Source organism: Crocuta crocuta, unplaced genomic scaffold (assembly GCF_008692635.1).
Source record: "Crocuta crocuta isolate KB4526 unplaced genomic scaffold, BGI_CrCroc_1.0 scaffold58, whole genome shotgun sequence".
In the NCBI taxonomy this organism is placed as follows: Eukaryota; Metazoa; Chordata; class Mammalia; order Carnivora; family Hyaenidae; genus Crocuta; species Crocuta crocuta.
The window spans coordinates 1,054,437-1,074,379 of NW_027532417.1; the positions used below are offsets into that span (position 1 = coordinate 1,054,437).

At 34.4% G+C, this 19,943-nt stretch overlaps 1 protein-coding gene across 1 annotated transcript in view; it reads left to right on the forward strand.

The window, feature by feature from the left end:
• Positions 1–4,654: 4,654 nt before the first annotated feature.
• Positions 4,655–19,943, forward strand: part of TNNI3K (TNNI3 interacting kinase) — a 276,640-nt gene continuing 261,351 nt past the window's right edge. The window contains exons 1-4 of the mRNA XM_077778981.1: positions 4,655–4,664; positions 6,858–6,966; positions 17,286–17,371; positions 18,508–18,605. Of these exons, the coding sequence (XP_077635107.1) occupies positions 4,655–4,664; positions 6,858–6,966; positions 17,286–17,371; positions 18,508–18,605 (303 nt within the window). The remainder of the gene's footprint in view (positions 4,665–6,857; positions 6,967–17,285; positions 17,372–18,507; positions 18,606–19,943) is intronic.

The window sequence follows — 19,943 nt, forward strand, 5'->3', positions numbered from 1 at the left end:
ACTTCCCTAAAACTTGGGAACACAATAAGAATTCATGTACAGTGAAAGAACAATTTAGGATTTAAGTGTAAATGAACTCAGACTTCTAAATTTGATAAGAATTGTTCCAAGTGCATCAGTTTGATTTCATAGGATATATGTTCTTTATGGTTTCTCTGTAGAAATCATAAGGGTAGAAGTGTCAAGGTCAATTTTTGTATTTTTCATCTTGAAAGCATCCTTTTAAATATTTATGAAAAGACTTGTATTAAATATAAATAGCAGAGGCACAAATGTAGATTGGGATAAATAAATAATATGAACCCAAAATAAAGGAATTCAGAAAGAATGTAAGTAGGTTTATTGAAAGAGTATTGGTACATATCTATGCCTTTGCTGAAGTCATCTGATAAATCAGTTGAAAAGATGGAGACATTAACATTAGATTTAGGCAATTCAACAGAACATGAAGGTTGTTCAAAATAGGAATAGTTGAAGAACTAAAGTATTTACTAAATCTACCCTGGTATTTTGAATGAAAAAAAATGTGAAAGAAAAAAAATACTGTTAGCTATATACAGTAAAATCTTGGAATGTGAGTAGCTTATTCTATGAGTGTTCTGCAAGACAAGCAAACATTTCTAATAAATTTTAACTTGATAAACAGTGTCTCGCAATACAAGTAGTACATGATGCCAAATGTCACATGTCCACAACTGAGCCAATGGTTCCCACCCACCCCCACCCGCCCTGTATTGCTGCAGGATTGCAGGTGATCATCTTTCATGCTTCAGTGCTTGGTCTCAGGTTGAGGTGTTTGGCAGAAATCAGTGATTTTTCAGAACAATTGGAAGGTGCCCACAACTGGCACTAGTGTATTTTTTGTCACCTCAAAGCACCCATGGACAATCCTTTGCTTCTTCATACAAGAAGATGTTTTGCTTCTTTCTAGATTGGACTGCCTGCAGATACACACCCTTCTGCTGCTGCCTTATTGCCAGTTACATTAAATACAGCATATGACAAGAGTTTATTAATATGGTACTATAGTCAACATCTGTGTGAGCATATAAAATGGCACCAAGGCAGAAAAAGATTCCATTGAGCCAATGGACAGCAGTGATTTCATTAGTGATAGTGAAAGTCCTCCTACACAATAAACCTCCTGTCTCTTCCCTCACACCAGCCACAAAAGTTTTCAAAAACAAGTGTTAATTTTTCTTTATATTTTGTATTTTCTTTATTATTTTGCATTATATATAGTATGGTAATCATTTTTATATAAATATTTTTGGGTTGTGGAACAAATCATCTAAGTTTCCATTATTTCCTGTGGGGAAATATCCTTTGATATACAGTGCTTTGGATTACAAACATATTTCCAGAATGAATTATGGTCACAAACTAAGGTTTTACTGTATTTTTTAATTCTAATTTTTAATTTTTTTTCTTATATAGTTTTTTGTCAAGTTGGTTTACATATAACACCCAGTGCTAATCCCAACAAGTGCCCTCCTCCATGCCCATCACCCCCCTTCCCCTCTCTCCCACACCCCCTCAGCCCTCTGTTCTCAGCATTCAAGAGTCTCTCATGGTTTGCCTCCCTCCCTCTCCCCGGACTTTAGCTTCTACTACAAAGCTATAATCATCAAGACAGTATGGTATTGGCACAAAAACAGACACATAGGCCAATGGAATAGAATAGAATCCTCAGAATTGGACCCACAAATGTATGGCCAACTAATCTTTGACAAAGCGGGGAAGAGCATCCAATGGAAAAAAGACAGCCTCTTTAACAGATGGTCCTGGGAGAACTGGACAGCAACATGCAGAAGAAGAATGAAACTAGATAATTTTCTCACACCATACACAAGAATAAACTCAAAATGGATAAAGGACCTGAATGTGAGACAGGAAACCATCAAAACCTTAGAGGACAAAGCAGGAAACAACCTCCTTGACCTCAACCACAGCAGTTTCTTACTTGACATATCCCTGAAGGCAAGGGAATTAAAAGAAAAAAGGAAATACTCATCAAGATAAAAAGCTTCTGCATGGCAAGGGAACAATATAACCAATAGGCAACTGATGGAATGGGAAGATAGTTGCAAATATTTTTTATTTTTTTTAATGTTTTTACTTTATTTCTGAGAGAGAGAGAGACAGCATGAGCAGGGGAGGGTCAGAGAGAGAGGGAGACACAGAATCTGAAACAGGCTCCAGGCTCTAAGCTAGCTGTCAGCACAGAGCCTGATGTGGGGCTCAAGCTCACAAACTGTGAGATCATGACCTGAGCCAAAGTTGGCGGCCCAACCGACTGAGCCACCCAGGTGCCCTAGGTTTTACTGTATTCTTTAGAGGAGGCTTTTCCTTATAAGTTATAAATATTCCTTGAAAAACTCAAATGGCTTTAGTAGAGAATTATTATTTTTGGTTTTATTTATTTTAAACTTTTCCTTAATTTTTAAAGCTTAATAGATTTTTCTGTTAAAACATTTTTACATTTACAGAAAAATTGAGCAGAAAATACAGAGAGTTCTCATATACTCTTTATTTCCTTCCTCACCCCCACCTCCCATTGTAGTTTGCTTTATTATTGACATCTTAAATTATTGTGGTGCTTTTTTTTTTTTACCATTGATGAACCAATATTGATATGTTATGATTAATTAAACCCCATAGTTTACATTTGTGTTTTACAGTTCTATCGGTTTTTCCAAATGCCAAGTAGTCACTATCAAATGCCAGGTAGTCACTATTACAGAATCATATGGAATAATCTCACTACGATAAAGAACCCTTGTGCTCCACCTATTCATTCCTCCCACTCCTCCTGCTGTCCCCACACCACTGATCTTTTTGCTGTCTCTTTAGTTTTGCCTTTTCCAAACTGTCATACAGTTGGAATTAGTTTGTAGCCTTATCTAACTGGCTTCTTTCGCTTAGCAATATTCATTTAAAAGTTCTTCTATGACTTTTCTTAGCTTCGTAGCTCATTTTATTTATTCCTGAATAAATTACCATTGCATGGATTTATATACAATTTGTTTATTCATTTACCTATGAAAAGGCATCTTGTTTGCTTCCATTTTTGTGATTCATTTTATGATAGAGACTATACTTGCATATCCAAATAATCTGTTGCCCTAGTGATTAGGATAGGATGGACCTCTGAGAATCTGAAGAATCTTCCTTTTTCTCTCCACTCCAGTGTTTTCTTCTCTCTTCTCTTACATTGAAGTCAGAGATGCAAAAACTTTTAAGTAAGTAGGTACTTCACTTTAAGCAACCTTAAAGTGGTGCTACTCAAAGTATGCCTCAGGTAGTATCTACCTGAGTGATTAGAATCACAAGGCATTTATGTTGAAATTCAGATTCCTTGGGGCTAGTACTGATCTACTGAGTCAGAATTTCTGGGAATGGAACCCCAGTTTTTATTTTTTTAGTAAGCTCCTCAGGTGGCATCTATGCTCACTAAAGTTTAAGAAGATTACCACTTTTGCACTTGAGTTGTGTTTTTGATAATATATGAGATGACATGCTTTCCAAACTTTTGGGAGTCTCAGAGCTGAGAAGAGGATTCAGTCTAGAGCATGTAGCCAACTCAAGGTAGAAAGAAGTAATTTTTATAGAATTGTACTCAGGAGCAGAGAAAATATGTCCTGCTTCCATGTGGATTCCCTCCAACATTCTTTAGAGAAAAAAAGCAGAATATATAATTTTGGGTCATTTACCTATTCCAGCCTTTTCTTTACATTCCTGAAGGCATTCAGGAGGATTATTCCACTGCCCTCAACCTGTGACCAAAATCACATTCATAAAAGTGGTTTGTAGATATTGTCCCTTTGAATGTAGGAAATTGTTATAGTTCAATAACATTTACTATTTTAGATATTGAGATTATCGTTTCCTGAATTTTTATGTTGTTATCCTACTCTTTTGGGGGGGGGGTGGAGGGATTTATAGAAAAATTCAGTTGAGTTACTGATTGAATTTTTAAACTGATAGCACAAATTATAGCTTTTGAAAGCCAAAGCTTTCACTTTTAATAGCGAGCCTTTCTGAAAGAATAAAAATATTGTTGAAAAGCAAAAGGAAAAATCCTAAAAATTAATGCATCAAATTATATCCTAAACAAGAATTTGGAAAAATAATGCAAAATTATATAAGGACTAGTTTTTCCTCCACTGGTACAGGCACTAAACACACACACGCACACACACACACACACACACACACACACTGGTGTAAGGTTTGAGGGAGAAATAAGAAAGAAGATAAGGAAAAATAGATAGATGTCTTTTAGAAGGTCTGCGGCCCTGCTTCCCATCCCTGTCCCTCTGGATTCAAGGTATGGAAACCACAGATTGTTTAAGGAAAGTTGAGAGAAGGGAGAGCTTGTGCATTATTTCCCAAGATGTAGTCTTGGAAGATTGCAACTCTCATAAAGAAGACTAACCAGTATGGTCTTCAGGACTATACTGAATGCTTGATCTTCAATACCAAGCATTGAGGACATCAGGTGCCTGGGCCAATGAGGCTGAAGGCAGTATGTCAAGGGAAAGCAAAGAATTTCTTATCTGAGGGGATGAGAGTCCCACAAGGAAAATGCAGAATGCATGGACCAAGTAACCAGAGGCCCCTACAGAATAGCAGACAACAAAAGCCATGACAGATGAAGAGAGGTAAGGAGAGTTTTATCCAGGGGAGGACAGAGATATCCATGAAGTCAGGTAACTACTTCTCTAGCTATATATGATCAGTAGGGAAGCCCTCCTTTTGCTGAGAAAAGGTGTGAGGAATCTTAAATTTGTCTAAACATTTACTTCAAAAAGAGAAAATTCTTTGAATATTCAACTGTGATGAATGTGAAATTCATACCTGTTACATTAAAACTAGATCCTCTGGAGATGTATTTCAAGATTGAAATCTATATCTCCTAGGTTATAATTACATTATCCAAAAGAAATACATAGTTGGGGCACCTGGGTGGCTCAGGCGGTTGAGCATCCGACTTCAGCTCAGGTCATGATCTCACAGTCTGTGGGTTTGAGCCCCACGTCGGGCTCTGTGCTGACAGCCGGGAGCCTGAAGCCTGTTTCAGATTCTGTGTCTCCCTCTCCTCTGCCCCTTTCCTGCTCATTCTCTCTCTCTCTCAAAAATAAGTAAACATTTTTTAAAAACTTATAAAAATTTTAAAAAAGAAATACATAGTTAAAAATCAGATAACTTTTCTTTCTGTGTTTTCCATTTATTCTACATCATACCCTGAGTTCATTTATATCAATTGAAATATGCATGCACAAAGGGAAATATCCCCCATGAAGTAAATGGAAGGTGAAAAAAAATAGGAATTATGAGAGATTTAGCATTAATATCTAGCTTGAATTTCAGAAACATATAGACCCAGAATTGATTCCAGACTCTTCTACCTACTAGCAAATACGGATTTTCTCATCCACAATATGGGCATAATATATACTTTGGAAGATTCTATGAGGTTTAAGTGATAAAATGTATATAAAATACTCAGACTAGTATCTATCCCACAGAAAGCATTTAATCTAATTATTTATAATCTTGTTCTTATTTTATGAATTGCTGCTGGTAGAACTCAGTGTATTAGATTCTTATCTCTGATTCTTATGATCAACATAATCAACACATGGTAAAAATTAATCCTGGTCTATGTTGAGAATTTCTTCTTACAATTTTGTATTTCTAATATAGGCAAAACTTACATTGATTTCTATTAGTAGCATGTCATAAGATATGGGATCCCATAGTTATATAGAGGGTCAAATTCTGTCACCAGTTATTCTTTTCCAACTGGCATTACTTTGACTCAGGGGAAAATGATTAGAAAGAAGCTCTAGATAGTTTTAATAGCTCTTTGTGAACCTCTGATGTAACTGAACCACTTTCTAGATTTACCTATTAAAGAAATGACCTGTGAAAGTATGCATGGGTAGATAATCAATAGATGAGGTAAATAATCCCATTGAAACATTTACTATTTATTTTTGATACAGCTGTTTTAAACATACTGATTAGGTTCCTTTATGATTTCACCCTTGAAAGCACAAACTATTTTGTTCTTTGTCATTGTTGCATGACATTCCATTTGGCAGTCAGCTTATTTTTAGCCAGACTATCAAAGTATTTTTCAACTGGACTGTCACTGCACTTGAACTTGGAATCTTGTAACCTGAGGAACTGCACGGGGGAAAAGAAGAAACTTCTAACAAATGGGAAATTATAAATCTAGACCAACGCAAACTTGCACTGGTAATTATTCTTGTACCCTAAGTGTAACATGGTTCTATGGTAGTTATAGATAATTAACATTTCATTGGAGCATCTGTTATTTTTTTAATTGTAGGATATGATAATGTATTATATGAAACCATTGAGAAGATATCTTAACTCAAATTATTTTTCTCTGAAAGATTTTTAGAGAAAACAGAAAACTTTTTACAAAAATATGTTAGTTGGCAGGTATTATACTCTTAGGAATACTGCTGAATATAGGGATTTTAGAATTATGTCTTAAATATCTAGAATTTGAAACCTAAAAACTTTTGTCTAGGAACTAGAGATTGCTGTAATTAAAATGCAGTAAAATCAAATGAAATAAGTCAAATATATTCTTCTATGTAAATATATTATCCAATATCAAATGGATTGTTAATTACTACAATTCAATATGATTGCATTTTAAATATAAACATCTGCATTTTAAGCTCTCAATCAGTAATTTAAGTATTGTAGAATTTAGAATTAAAAACTGGAGTTTTAATTACTTGTATGTTATGATCTGTGTCTACATTTTGCAAAGCGCAGCTCTATGAATCAATCCCATTTGTTTTCTTTACTAGATGAATGGAAGAAGAAAGTCAGTGAATCTTATGTTATTATGATGGAAAGATTAGAAGATGACCTTCAGATCAAAGAAAAAGAACTTGCAGAACTAAGGCACATATTTAGGTAAAGTTTTCGGAGTCATTATTTCTTTGTATAAGTACCTTTGTTACTCATCTTGTTTTTAGATACATCTATATCTAAAAATACAACCCATATAATCTCAAATGTTACAAAGTTAACCCTTGCTTGACTATCCATATAGCCCCTAACATGCAAATATCTTATCTCCTTAAAATATGACTTGCATGCCCCCATCACTAAAGTTTAAAAGAGAGGAAAATAAGGGCTGACTTTTGAATACAAGCTGTTGCTGATCTGAATAATCTTCTCTGGAATTAAATCTTTCTTGTAAGCCATGCCAGCAACAAACAGCAAGACTTCTCTTCTCATCCCAAATGGTGGCAGAATATTGGCCATGTTGTTCTTTTGAACTACTAGGGTAAGTCCAATTTTTAACAAGCCTTCTGGTCTCTTGACATTTATAGGCTGTCCCCTAATGGAACGGAGTGTCATTCTGCCCCTGAACAATCATATAACAACACATAATACTGGCTTCAACCTTTCAGTGGGGTTTGTTCATGATAACAAGAGAAAAATAATCTAGCATACTGTCACAACCTTGGAAGACACAAAATTTTCAGAAAAGAGGGGCAGCACCCTTATATACACAAGCAACCTTCTGGAGAAATTGAATCTGGCATTTGAGAACCTAGATGCATTTTGGAGGGTCAGTTTAAGTTAGCTGCCTGACTGAGGAAAAGTTTCATGTAGGCCAGTTAAACATGTTGACTTATACCTGTGTTATTCATCTAATGTATTCATGACAAAGAACCCCCTCTCTTTTACTTGGAAAACAAGTGTAAAGCAGTGATCAAATGACATATTTCAAAAGAATTTTCAGATACAGTAAATATACAAAGTTAACACAAGTGGCAGTTGAAGTTACCCATGTATAGTATAGTTGTCAGTGGGTTAATAAGGCTTTCTCAGGTGATCAGTTTGCTGGAAAAGAGATACAAATGTAGAACTTAATCATAAGTTCTCTAGCTCTTAGTGACTCAGATAAATATGCTGAATGAAATGTGGTTAAACTGAAGAGACTTCTCTCAACTTCGTGAAATCAAAACCTCATTTATTAATTTATTTTTTAATTTAATAATTACTGTGAAAATATGTCAAGACTAATTTAAATAGACATATCCTTTTAAGGATTAAGCTTAACAATGGACTTGAGATGTAGTTTTTTTTTTTTCTCATACTCCATCAGCAACAGGCAGTTGTTTTTTCCAGCTCCTGCTATAGGTGACTTTTCCTACATTTCCACTATATGTAATAAGTGTGACCTCCTTTTTACTAATTGGAATTGGGAGTGAGAGGCAGGAAACAGTGTCAGGGAGAATATAGTGCAGAATTTCTTGTGCCAACTATATTCAGGTTGTTATTCCAGACACACCAAATATAAGACATTATGTAATTCTCACCATGACTCTGTGCAGTAAATATTAATTTTGATGGGAAATAAACTAAGGACTAGAGACATTGTATCTTATTAAGATCATATGGTCAATAAGTGCTAGAACTCTAATCTGTAGCAAGGTCAGACTGACTCCATAGAGTGAGTTCTTCCTACTTACTACACCCTTCTTGCTCCAGGAGTTCATAATCTGGTTTAGGGGAAAGTCATATCTAAATAACTCACAGAAGACATTCTATGATAAGTACCAAATGGAAAGAAAAATAAAATGGTTTCAAATACAAAAAAAAAAAAAAAAGATTTGGGAGGTCTTGATTTATCCATTTTAAAAAAGCATTCCAGGTAAATGGCATAGTTAAGTAAAGACATATAGGCCAGAATGGATGAGTACCATGGAAAGTTTAGAGGAGTCAAGAAAAGACTAATGTCTTGACCATTTTATCTAAGTTGAGTAAGAAAATTTGGTCAGTCAGTATAAGGGTTTTACAATGATATGAACATCATTTTAAATGCATTTTCTTCAGTTTACAAACTATGTATCCTTGGATATATTATTTGGTGTCTTTGAGCCTCATCTGTATAAAATGAGGTTAATAATAACAACGTCACAGATATATATGAAATGGTGTCAATTAAAAGCTGAGTAGAAAGCCTAACACACAGTAGGCATGAAATAATTGGAAGCTTCTATTATCATCATTGATTGGGTAAATAAGGACAGTTTGAAAGACTAAAGACTTTATTATCCAGTAGAAGTAACAGTTTATTAAAAGTTAGGAAGTAAAGTTAGAATTAAATGTTTTTATGTGAACAAGATGTTTTCAAAAGTCAAAATAAAATGTTAGGGCAAGTCAAGATGATGCCAAAATCTGAAATATAACTTTTAAAGACTGTGATCAAGAGGAATTTGGCTAGGGTACTAGAAGGCTCATCAAAATAGATGTCAAATTCCCTAAGAATAATGGTAGGGAATTTTGTGGAGAGGCAGACTGGCGGTAGCATGGTGCTAAAGCTATTAAGGAAGTGACAGAAATGTTGCATTAGCCAGAGATGACAATAATGAAGCTGAAAAGAGGATTACTCATAGCCTACAATCATGTTTCTCCAAGGGCTAAGAACCTCCCACAGTAGAATAACCAGCAGTGCTTGCTAAAATTTTAGATTCCATGATTCCTCCCCGTATCAAATGAATCCGAATCTCTGGGGCTGACTTCCAGAAACCTGAATTTTTAACAAGCTCCCCAGGTAATACTTTTGCATGCTAAAAATGATACTTCTGCTAAAGTTTAAAAACTACTTCTAGAAAGATATTCAAGTTTCACTGAGAACTCTGCCTGAGGTGTTATTGGTGAAGGGATGAGGAACATGAGAACAGAAAGCAGGCAACTCATATGGTCTACAGAGATTCAAGGGAGCAAACAAGCAAACATAAACAGAGTACTCTGTCTGATTCCATCAAGACTGATAGCATCATCGGGAAAGAAAGCCAGTCATGCCTAGGGCAAAGTTCTGAGGATTTTCTTTTCTCTAGAATAAAATGATGGATGACAAGGAAGGAAGAGTATGGAGTGCTGAGAATATAAATTGTCTTACTCATTGACTCACACACCAACATTTTCCAGCATTTGGGAAGATTAAACATAATATTGTATGAGATCACATTTGAGTATCTAGGACATTTTGGGTGTTAAATAATGTTAGAATCTTTTTCTTTCTCATCTTTATCCATGCCTTGTATAATGCAATTAGTATTTCTGTGATGAACAATTGTGTTATGCCTCATGACACCAGGCTTTATCTAAACATGTCGATAAGAGGAAATGGTATAAGATCTCGTAAAAGAAGCACTTAACACTAGAGTCGCAGGTGGAGGATCACAGATTTGAGAGGTTTTTTTTTTTTTTGGATGTTTTCTGTTGTTTTTATTTGCTAACAAGTTTCTTTATGGAATTCATAGTAGATACTAATTGCATTTATCAAAGAGGTTTTCCACACAATAGTATACCAAGGCTTCTTTTAGCTCCCATACACAATCTCCTGGTATAGCTTTCACTTGCAATAAAATATAGAGCAATATAGTACTAAACTTTAAAAAGAGAAAAAGAATTAAACCATTATGTTTCTTATGCCAATTTATAGCAGCTTTGGAATGAAAGTTTGATAGGGTAATGAAGGGGAATGAAAATGGAATAATTTCTCTTCTTCCACAATAAAGTTGCTCTCACTCATAACTTTGGACATTTGTTGATATAATAGATGGAAGATAGGAAGAAATGAGGAAAAAGGGAGGGCAGAAGAAGTAAAGACAAGTGGGCAATTGGAGTACCATTATCTGGTTATTTCCTCTTCTATGCTGTCTCTAATCTTTATGTTTATCAATGTAATAGCACTTACTACATGGTGTTGTATGTCCATCTACAGGTCTGTGTAACCACTATTATATATGTTTACTTAAGGCAACTTTTTTGTCTTATTTAACTTTATTTATATTTGTATTTATTTGTAATACCTATTTGCATAGCACTAGAAAGGAAAACAAACTAACAACTTAGTGCCTACCATATGCTAGGCAAGCTACCAGGTATTGTAATATGCATTAGCTTATATAATCCTAAGTGTATATATGTAAAGTGCTTTAGCACAGTGATCAGCACATGGTAAACACTCAAAAATGGTAGTTAGAAACTAATCATCATTATTTATGTTAACAACATCTGAGGTAGTCATTCAATGCCCTTGCCCTTGCCATTTTATATCTAAAGAAAATAAGCTTATCAACTTAAACCAGTTTGAACTAGGATAAACAACATGTATGATTGTACTGGGATTGTACTCATTTGTATTTAATTTCAAAATGTGTAATCTTCATGATCTGGTTTTCAACCTGGGAGATGGCATAAGTATGGATAAGCATTATCTTTTAAATATTTTTATTTTCCCTACACCACTCCAAAATTTTGCTCTACCCTGTGTATTAGAACTATCCCTGGGTGTGGGGACAGTTCTAATACACAGGGTAGAGCAAAATACCTTCCACCCACTTCCACCCCCCAGTGATACATGTATCACACCCACAGTTTGGAAACCACTTACATAATGGCCCTCCCCATGTAACTTTTAAAAGCCTTCCAATTACATTACTTTGTTAAGAGCTGTGCTCTACTAATTTAATTGTGAAGGCTACTTTTTATCTGTTTAATCTGCAGTATGAAATTTGACCTCAGTGAGAAATTCCAGAGAAGATATATTGTTCCAATGCCATAATATTTCAAAATAATCAAAATAACCCTATTTTTTTCTCATTTTAAATCTTATTTGGCATTGAGTAGCCATACCTTGGTCAATAATGATAATATCTCACTTTGAAATTGATTGGGTTTAATAAAGAAATTAGAATGTCAAAAGCCTGCTTTGTTCTATGACCAAGCAGTTATAATATTTGCATGATAAAAATGTATTAGGGTGGGGGGGGAAGGGAGAAAAAAAATATACATGCCTTTCCTGTTCATTTTCTCCCTGAAAGTTCCTCTGGACCCAGCTGCAGTCCACCATACCTATCCTCCAAGTGAAACATCTTCCAAAAATCTACTTTTTCTAAACTATAACCAATTATGAAATTTAGCTATTGTAAAGTGAACAGCCCCAGGCAAATGGCAGGCTGACTTTATCTAAAATGAGTGAAATTCTCCAATAAGGTGGAAGATGAACTACTGAGGGAGGACATGTCATCTTTTGAAATTAAAATAGAGTCAAAATATTATTTGACAGGTTAGTACATTGTGCTAATTAGCAACAAAACAGAAAAACAAACTGCAACAACAGAAAGACAATTCCATTACCCCAAAACTGCCTACCTCTGTATTTCTTTTATTGCATGTCTAGGTAAAACTAGTTATCAATAATAATCGTGCAGTGATATCTTGGTAAAACATTATGAAACAGTTTTATCTTCATGTCTCTCTTTCAGTCTCTGCCCCTCTAGCTTGTTACCTCACTAATTATCTCTATCTTTCCTCCTTTTATCCTCCCTCCAATCTTCCCTCCCATCTCATACTGCCTCCATCTCATCTTCTCTCTGTCCTTCCTAATCTCCTGTCTCAAATACAAATCAAAACAATAAAATTGTTAAAATACCAATATAATAATCAATATCAGTGCATTATTAAAAATAATTCTTATAACAGCTAATGTTTGTAAGTCTTACAAAATCTAAGTCTCACAAATTATTGCTTCAATTTTATCATCCTTAGCCATTCTTGCTCGATCTGCCACCATATTTCAATAATTATTTATTGTATGATGAATAAATAAATACACTTCATGTTTTTAGTTTGCTGGTTGGACCTGGGTGATATTGGGCAAATACATTCTGGATATTTCTTGGGGATATATCTTGCGAACAGATCTAATGATGAATTTTCTGTTTCTATTGTTTGATGGGGACAGCATCAGAAGCAGCCACAAAGAACTACATTAAGAAACGTTCTTCTACACCCAGGTGTGCCTGGGTGGCTCAGTTAGTTGAGCATCCGACTTTGGCTCAGGTCATGATCTCATGATCTGTGAGTTCAAGCCCTGAATTGGGCTCTGTGCTGACAGTTCAGAGCCTAGAGCCTGCTTCAGATTCTGTGTCTCCCTCTCTCTCTGCCCCTCCCCAACTTGTGCTCTGTCTCTGTCTCTCAAAAACAAATAAATGTAAAAAAATTTTTTTTAAAAAGAAGTTATAACCAGCCATTTGAAACCTAAATTATCAAACTGAAACTAGATGATCTGTATACATATATAGATCATCTATATATATATATATAGATCATCTATATATATATATATATATATATATAGATNTCTATAACAAATCTGTTTCTTCTTTCTACCTTCTTGGTCTTTTCCTAAATTTCAGCAAATGAATTAATTTTAAAAAATGTAATCTGCCTATCAGAATATTTTGGACAGTAGAATGTTATTTTGGGCCAGCTATTCAAATGTTACATTTTAATTAGTCTCCAATTGTGGTCATGTCAGATATTTTCTTGAAAGGATGAGGTCATGAGAAAGAAGTTTAATTGGATCACAAAACTGCATACTTTTTTGGATAAAAGGTAAAGGCTAAGAAAAGAGTTCATTATGCTACAAGAAAGAAAGTAACCTTTGGTACAGAACCACCATTTTTAATGATTAAGGACAGAATTTACTGTTAGAAATATATTCATAATAGTGAGTTCATTTTAATTAGGAACTTCATCCATACCCCAGCAAGCAGTATGAACTCATTAGGATATGTTAAGTTACAGTATGGCATGGTAGGTGATGAAAAATATAAGGGGAAATTAAAAAATAAATTGAGCTTAGGGTATTAGAATACATAAGTTATGTTCAATTGACAGTGAATTTGACATACACAGTTCCTTTAGAAGAGGTAAAAGAAGAGAATATGAGCTATTTCTCCTAGGAATGATTGCATTAAAACCTTGAATATTTTAATTACATGTTTCAAAACAGAAACATTTGACTAGAAGTTAATGGGAAGTGAGAATTAGGATTCAAATAGAGCCCCAAAGTAACTCTCATTAAAAAAATTACATTCCAATTATTAAAGTTAAGATAAAAATTGTACTATTAAAATTGCACTTGACTGCCCAATATTGTGGGAGTCTATTCTCAGTTGATTCATTTTTGTTGGTATTAATAGAAGTTGCATGAGTTCAAGGAGGATATAATTTAAGAAAGAATAAAAACAACAGGAAACAGTTCAGTTTTGAGCAAGGAGCTATTTAGGACTGTACACTGAGCCACTTATGAATGGTCAAGTCCACTTTAAAATTCAGTGAGCTAAGAATTGATTGTTGGACAGAAAGTAACTAATATAATTCATGCTTTCAATTTTACTTATGTAAACAATAGGTATTCATTCAGAGTTATTCATATTTTAAGTAAAGCAATAATCTATAGCATCTTATATTTTGTTTATTCAGTGTTTACTTTCTTTGCAAAGCTGGTCTGGGCATTAGAAATCAGAATTAATGCTAAGATCAGATGCTAGATTCTATGTAGCATGCATTTTCCCAGGCCTGATGCACCTAAAGGATCCAGAGATTAGTGAGTAGTTTATATCAGGTAGACTGTTGAGGACATAGTAATATCTCCCTTTTCCTCCATTCTTCTTTTAATATCTCCACTGATGAAAATAGCCTTCCCATTGACATTATACCCTAGGACTTATGTTATAAAATTGCGATTCTAATAGTCACTCTGAATCACTGACAGGTGCTAGGTGTCACAACAGTGAACTTGGTAGCCATTTTTTAAAACATGTGAAGACAAGGTCAGGCATTTTCTGAGAGCCTAAATGAGAGTCACCATAAGCATAAAATACATTTATAGAATTGTCAAAATCAGGAAATTTTATAGGTTGTCAAATGTGAGAGATTGAAGAAGGTCAAACTTGATTTGAAAATTATGCTAAAATTCTCCCAAGACTTAAACTGTACAGGGGAAGTGGTACATTCAGTGATCTTGATAATACGAGTAACAGTAATAATAATAAAATGACCATTTATTGATAATATGTGCTAGATACTACAGTAAGCCCTATCCTCATATATTCTTCATAAGAATACAGTGTGTATGTATTATTTTAATCATTTTATAACTGAATAAATTACAACTTGAAGAGGTTTAATAATTTGCCCAAATCGGAGGGGGAAAACACTACTTAAAAAAGCAGAAGCAGGATAGGATTTCAATCCTGGTTTAAATAAATAGACCAATTTTTTAAGGATTACCTACACAAATGAAATGTTTTTCTACTTTTAAGGCATCAAAACATAGGAAATATTGCTACATAATATTAAAGATACACATTGAAAAACTAATTTTCTCAAGAGTTTATTGCTTATAGAGGAGCATCCAAGCCTTTCTTTTTTCACAGTTTGCCATTAAGGTCATTATAGTTAGCTCAAAAGGTACTTCCTTCCCTGTTCTTCTTTAAGGCTGAAGGTTATATATTTCTTTACATTTAACAGAAGGCGTCCCTGTCCTTCTCCACCCAGTACTTTGTTTTCTGTCTTTTGATCTTACTGTGTGTTTTCATTGCTGGATAATGGAAGGACCAAGAAAGAAAAGCCAGCACAGCTCAGAACATCTGAATCATTGTCAATCAGCATTTTCAATTGCTAGTCACAGTTTTCTTTGCCTTTTTATTTACGGACACTGATTTCCTACAAACTTCAAGAGAAAAATCCCATCTACCTAGCTTTAAAAGCAGAGTTCAGCTCTTCAGAAAACCTGTATTATTTGAAATCATAGCCACAGAGAAGACCCTGTGAATGCCCTTGTAAGCCTGGGCTGCTGAGTGCACTTTGTTTAGTACTACCTATTAAGTTTTTTTCTCCAAGACATCTGTAATACAATTGGATTTAATAGTTTAGAAGCCTGGCTCAGGCAAAGGCCACACATTTCCAAGAACTGTGTTATTTTGTGAAGTTGTTGCACATACCATAAAATAGGTATACCATTCACAATTAGGTTCATTTCAGATAGACATCTTAAAAAGTAGTATTTTCATCAGAAAAATTTTTTTGACACCATTCATTGAACTGTGGGAAAGTACAGATAGGAGTGAGTTAAACTCTTAGCCATTTATCCTGAAATACTCATCTCCTTCCTCTATTATATTATTAATATTTTTAAAGATGACTGTGAGTTTACTGCACTTCTATATATAGCATTCCAAAGCAAGTTGAGGTAGATTTCTTAATATGAATAAGCATGTCGGTAGACTTGGCAGCTGGAAAGTTGAACATTCAAGGCAAGATGGTTATGAGGATGGGGAAGTTTTAGAATATTCTATGAAAACAAACCACTGGGCTTGCCATTGCTAATTAAGGCATTTCACCGAGATCCTTCTGATGTCTCTAGATTTAGAGGCTTTCTCTTTTTAGCAGCACCCTGGAGAATAGCACCTTTTCTTTTCTATTTTAAAATTCCAATAACTTTTGAAGTGCTTAACTGGGTGCCTTGATGATAATGTCCTGAATTTATAGTACCTTTCAAGTGTAAGTACTTTACAAATGATATGGAAGGCTCACTCACCAAAGACTATGCTATCTTACTAAAGCTGCTGGAGATTTAAATAGGCAGGAAGCTGCTTGAAATTGACCTGGGAGGCCAAGGATATGATCTCATTTCTACTGAAAAATGTCCAGGGAGTACCAAGGACTTCAAGAGGTCAAGAATTTTAGCTTTACATTTCTTTTCCTAGGCTACCTTTGGCTCTCTAGGGCCCTCCTGGGGCAATGGTCTTTGTTCAGACAAAGGCAAGGATTTTACTAATTGAATCACTAACACTACTCCTCTCAGGGGACTGTGTATCATAGTACCAGATCAGAGATTAGACCTTCTTTATCTGTGAAATCTGACCCAGTCAGAGTACAAGGAAACATTGCTTCAGGCAGAATTTGTAAAACATTGGGATTATATTCCTCTCTCCAATCTTTTATCAAAATGCTTCATTTCTTTTCTTTTTTGGGGGAATTTCTTGACTTTCTCTATAAATATGATGTGACATTTTGAATGTGAATGAGTTTACTTTTAAATGTCTGTTTTCTATTTATATATTAATTTTAATTCATAAAGTTGCCTTGAAACATTTAAATTATACATAGAAAACAAAACTGCGTAAGAGTCCTTAATTTAAACTTGATCTCCCAAACTTTCATATTATTTTTCCTTGTCTTTAATTTTCCTCATATAGAAGAAAATTATTCAAACTTCTTTTTCTGGGTACAACAAAATCCTACAAAAGATATATTTTTGAATTTATAGTGATAGTATTCTCTTTTATTTTTCCAGTGAAAAATAATAAACTAAAAGATTAAATTTTTGATCATATGAAAAAATTCTTTTTCAGCTCTGATGATGCCTTCAGTAAAGTCAACTTAAATTACCGCACAGAAAATGGGCTGTCTCTACTTCATTTATGCTGCATTTGTGGAGGTCAGTGCTTGAAACTCAATACTTTATAAACTAGTTATATGTATATATGTTCAATGATTTGAGCTGCTTCATAGTCTACAGGAGGATTTTATTCATACTCAATTTTCTTTTTTGCTTTATCCCTACAACCCAGATAACCTTCAGGTGAAGCAGTAACTACCAGGCAGATGTTTCAATTGATTTAGCTCTGGATTTAAGTTTTATTGTGTTCTACCCTGAACCAAGTCACTTAGATTGCTTGGAAATTAAAAAAAAAAAAAGGCATTTGTCAGTATTGGGCATACCAGTCAGAGATTAGGTTAATTTCAGAAGCACTTAAAGCATTCCCTAAAATATCATTGTGCAATTGCTTTACAATCTGCAGTATGATATGTGGAAGGTAAAATAAATGCCAAACATAAAATCTCAAAGTGAAGATTGGTCAGCGTGAAGATTTAGAGTTTAACTTGGCTACTATTTGATTCAGCTTTATTCATTAATGTATCCCAAAGCACCTAGCATGGAGACTGGCATTTGGTAAGTACCTAATAAATTTATTGAATTAATGAGGGTTAGTATTTATTTTGTTAACCCAAACTAGTACTCATTGAACTCAGGTTTTTAAATAAATCCCTAATGTAGAAATATCAACTCCAATCATATTTCTTAACCATTCCTCTCAAACAAATTTGGCATACCCTACTTACAAATCTTCCTCCCAAATTTTAACATACTTTCCCAACCTTAGTCATTTCTTCCAGATAGCTCTGATCTAAATAGGCTCTACTGATAATGATGTTCTGAGGCATTCTGGACAACTAGATTTTTATCTGAGCTTTTTCACTAATAACTTATTAAGGTGTATTTTTTCATGTTTATATGCTTTAAAACCGACTAATGATGAGAGAGCACTATAGAAAAAATATAACACAAATGCATTAAAATAACAGCATTGATACAAAGTTTTATAAGTGTAATAAAAATGTTCACTACTAAGGAAGGCTGTCAATTAATAGAAAACTTTACAAGTTACCTATAGAACAGCAGTCTGACGCTTTCATATATCAGTGTGAATTTATCATTAAGTCAAAGAGAGATTTTAAAGTCACTTGGTCTATTCCCACAACAGCATAAGCTTCTTTCACTTTTCTGTCCAGGCAACAAGTCACATATTAGGACCCTTATGTTAAAAGGACTTCGTCCATCTCGACTGACAAGAAACGGATTTACAGCTTTGCACTTGGCAGTTTACAAGGTACAGTGCTTTTGTTCCCACAGTACTGTATTAGAACCAAGGATGATCTGTATCTTCAGACTGCTGCTGCTGTCTTTCTTCTTCCCCCTTCTCCTTCTCCTCCTCTCTCTTTCCTCTACCTCCTCCTCTTTATCTCTTTCTCTTTTTTCCTCTTCCTCTTCTCTTTCTCTCCTCCTTCTTCCATACCCCCCCTTTTTTTTGGCAAATCGGTAATCATGGAGAACATTCAGAGGAACCAGAGCATTATTACATTACTGGATGAAGTTCTTTCTCTATATTTAGCTGGTATCATCTATGTACTAAACACATATTCTTTTTAATCCTTTCCATGTTAAATCAATTTAATTCTCACAGGAAACCCCATGAGTGAATACTATTATTGTTCTCAATGTTACATAGTTAGTCAGTGGGTTAACCAGGATTTAAGACGTGGCAGTCTGGTCTCCTTGCCAGAACTTCTCACCAGGAGACCAATCTGCTTTCGTGCAGAAGAGAATGAGGTTGTACTTGAGGATGAAAGGAACACATTGAAGCTACATTTCTTTTCTGCACATTTTCCTTAATTAAAAATATCTCTAGAGTTCCCTTTAGTTTCCTTCTTTTATTTCTCCTACTTTGGTTTCAGTTTGTTTCCGTTCCTGTTTCCAAGCTAATCTCAGTACTTCATCAGTAAGTAAATATAAAAGTGGATTGGAAAAACTGGGATGCTCAGCACTGGGATAGAACCTTGAGATTGTCATAAATATAAATTTATAGAATATATAAGGAAATATAAATTGTTTATTCTCCAATCATAATAAGTTTCTACTTACTCTGCACTTATTATGAGTTAATTATCACACTAGGTTTTATATACATTATTTCTTTATTAATATAACTTATTGAGATGCATAATGGGACTTATTTTATAGAGAAAGGAAACTGAAAGTTAAAATTAGATATCTAGTAAATGTCAGAGTAATGATTAGCATCAAGTGTAGTCGGTTCATACTCTCAGACTCTCATTGTTATACTGCATATTTTGTTCTTTCTCAATTTCATGGGAATCTGTGACAGGATTTTATTTCAGTTTTATATGTGCAGGTGTGGGGGTGGGCAACTGTTTGCTCATATCAGGATCACTTTGCACTACATTCCCTCCCTCAATCTTTAGAGTTCATCACTGGGAGGAGAGAGCCATATTTTGCCATGATTCAGATTCACATATTCCTGTAATTCATTGTGCAAATGCTCTAATGCTTATCTTTTTCTATATACAGTCAATGCCCAGTCAATTTTTTTTTTCTTGGAGAAAGCGTTAGTTATGAGCTAAATTGTCTTTAATACCTCCTAACCATC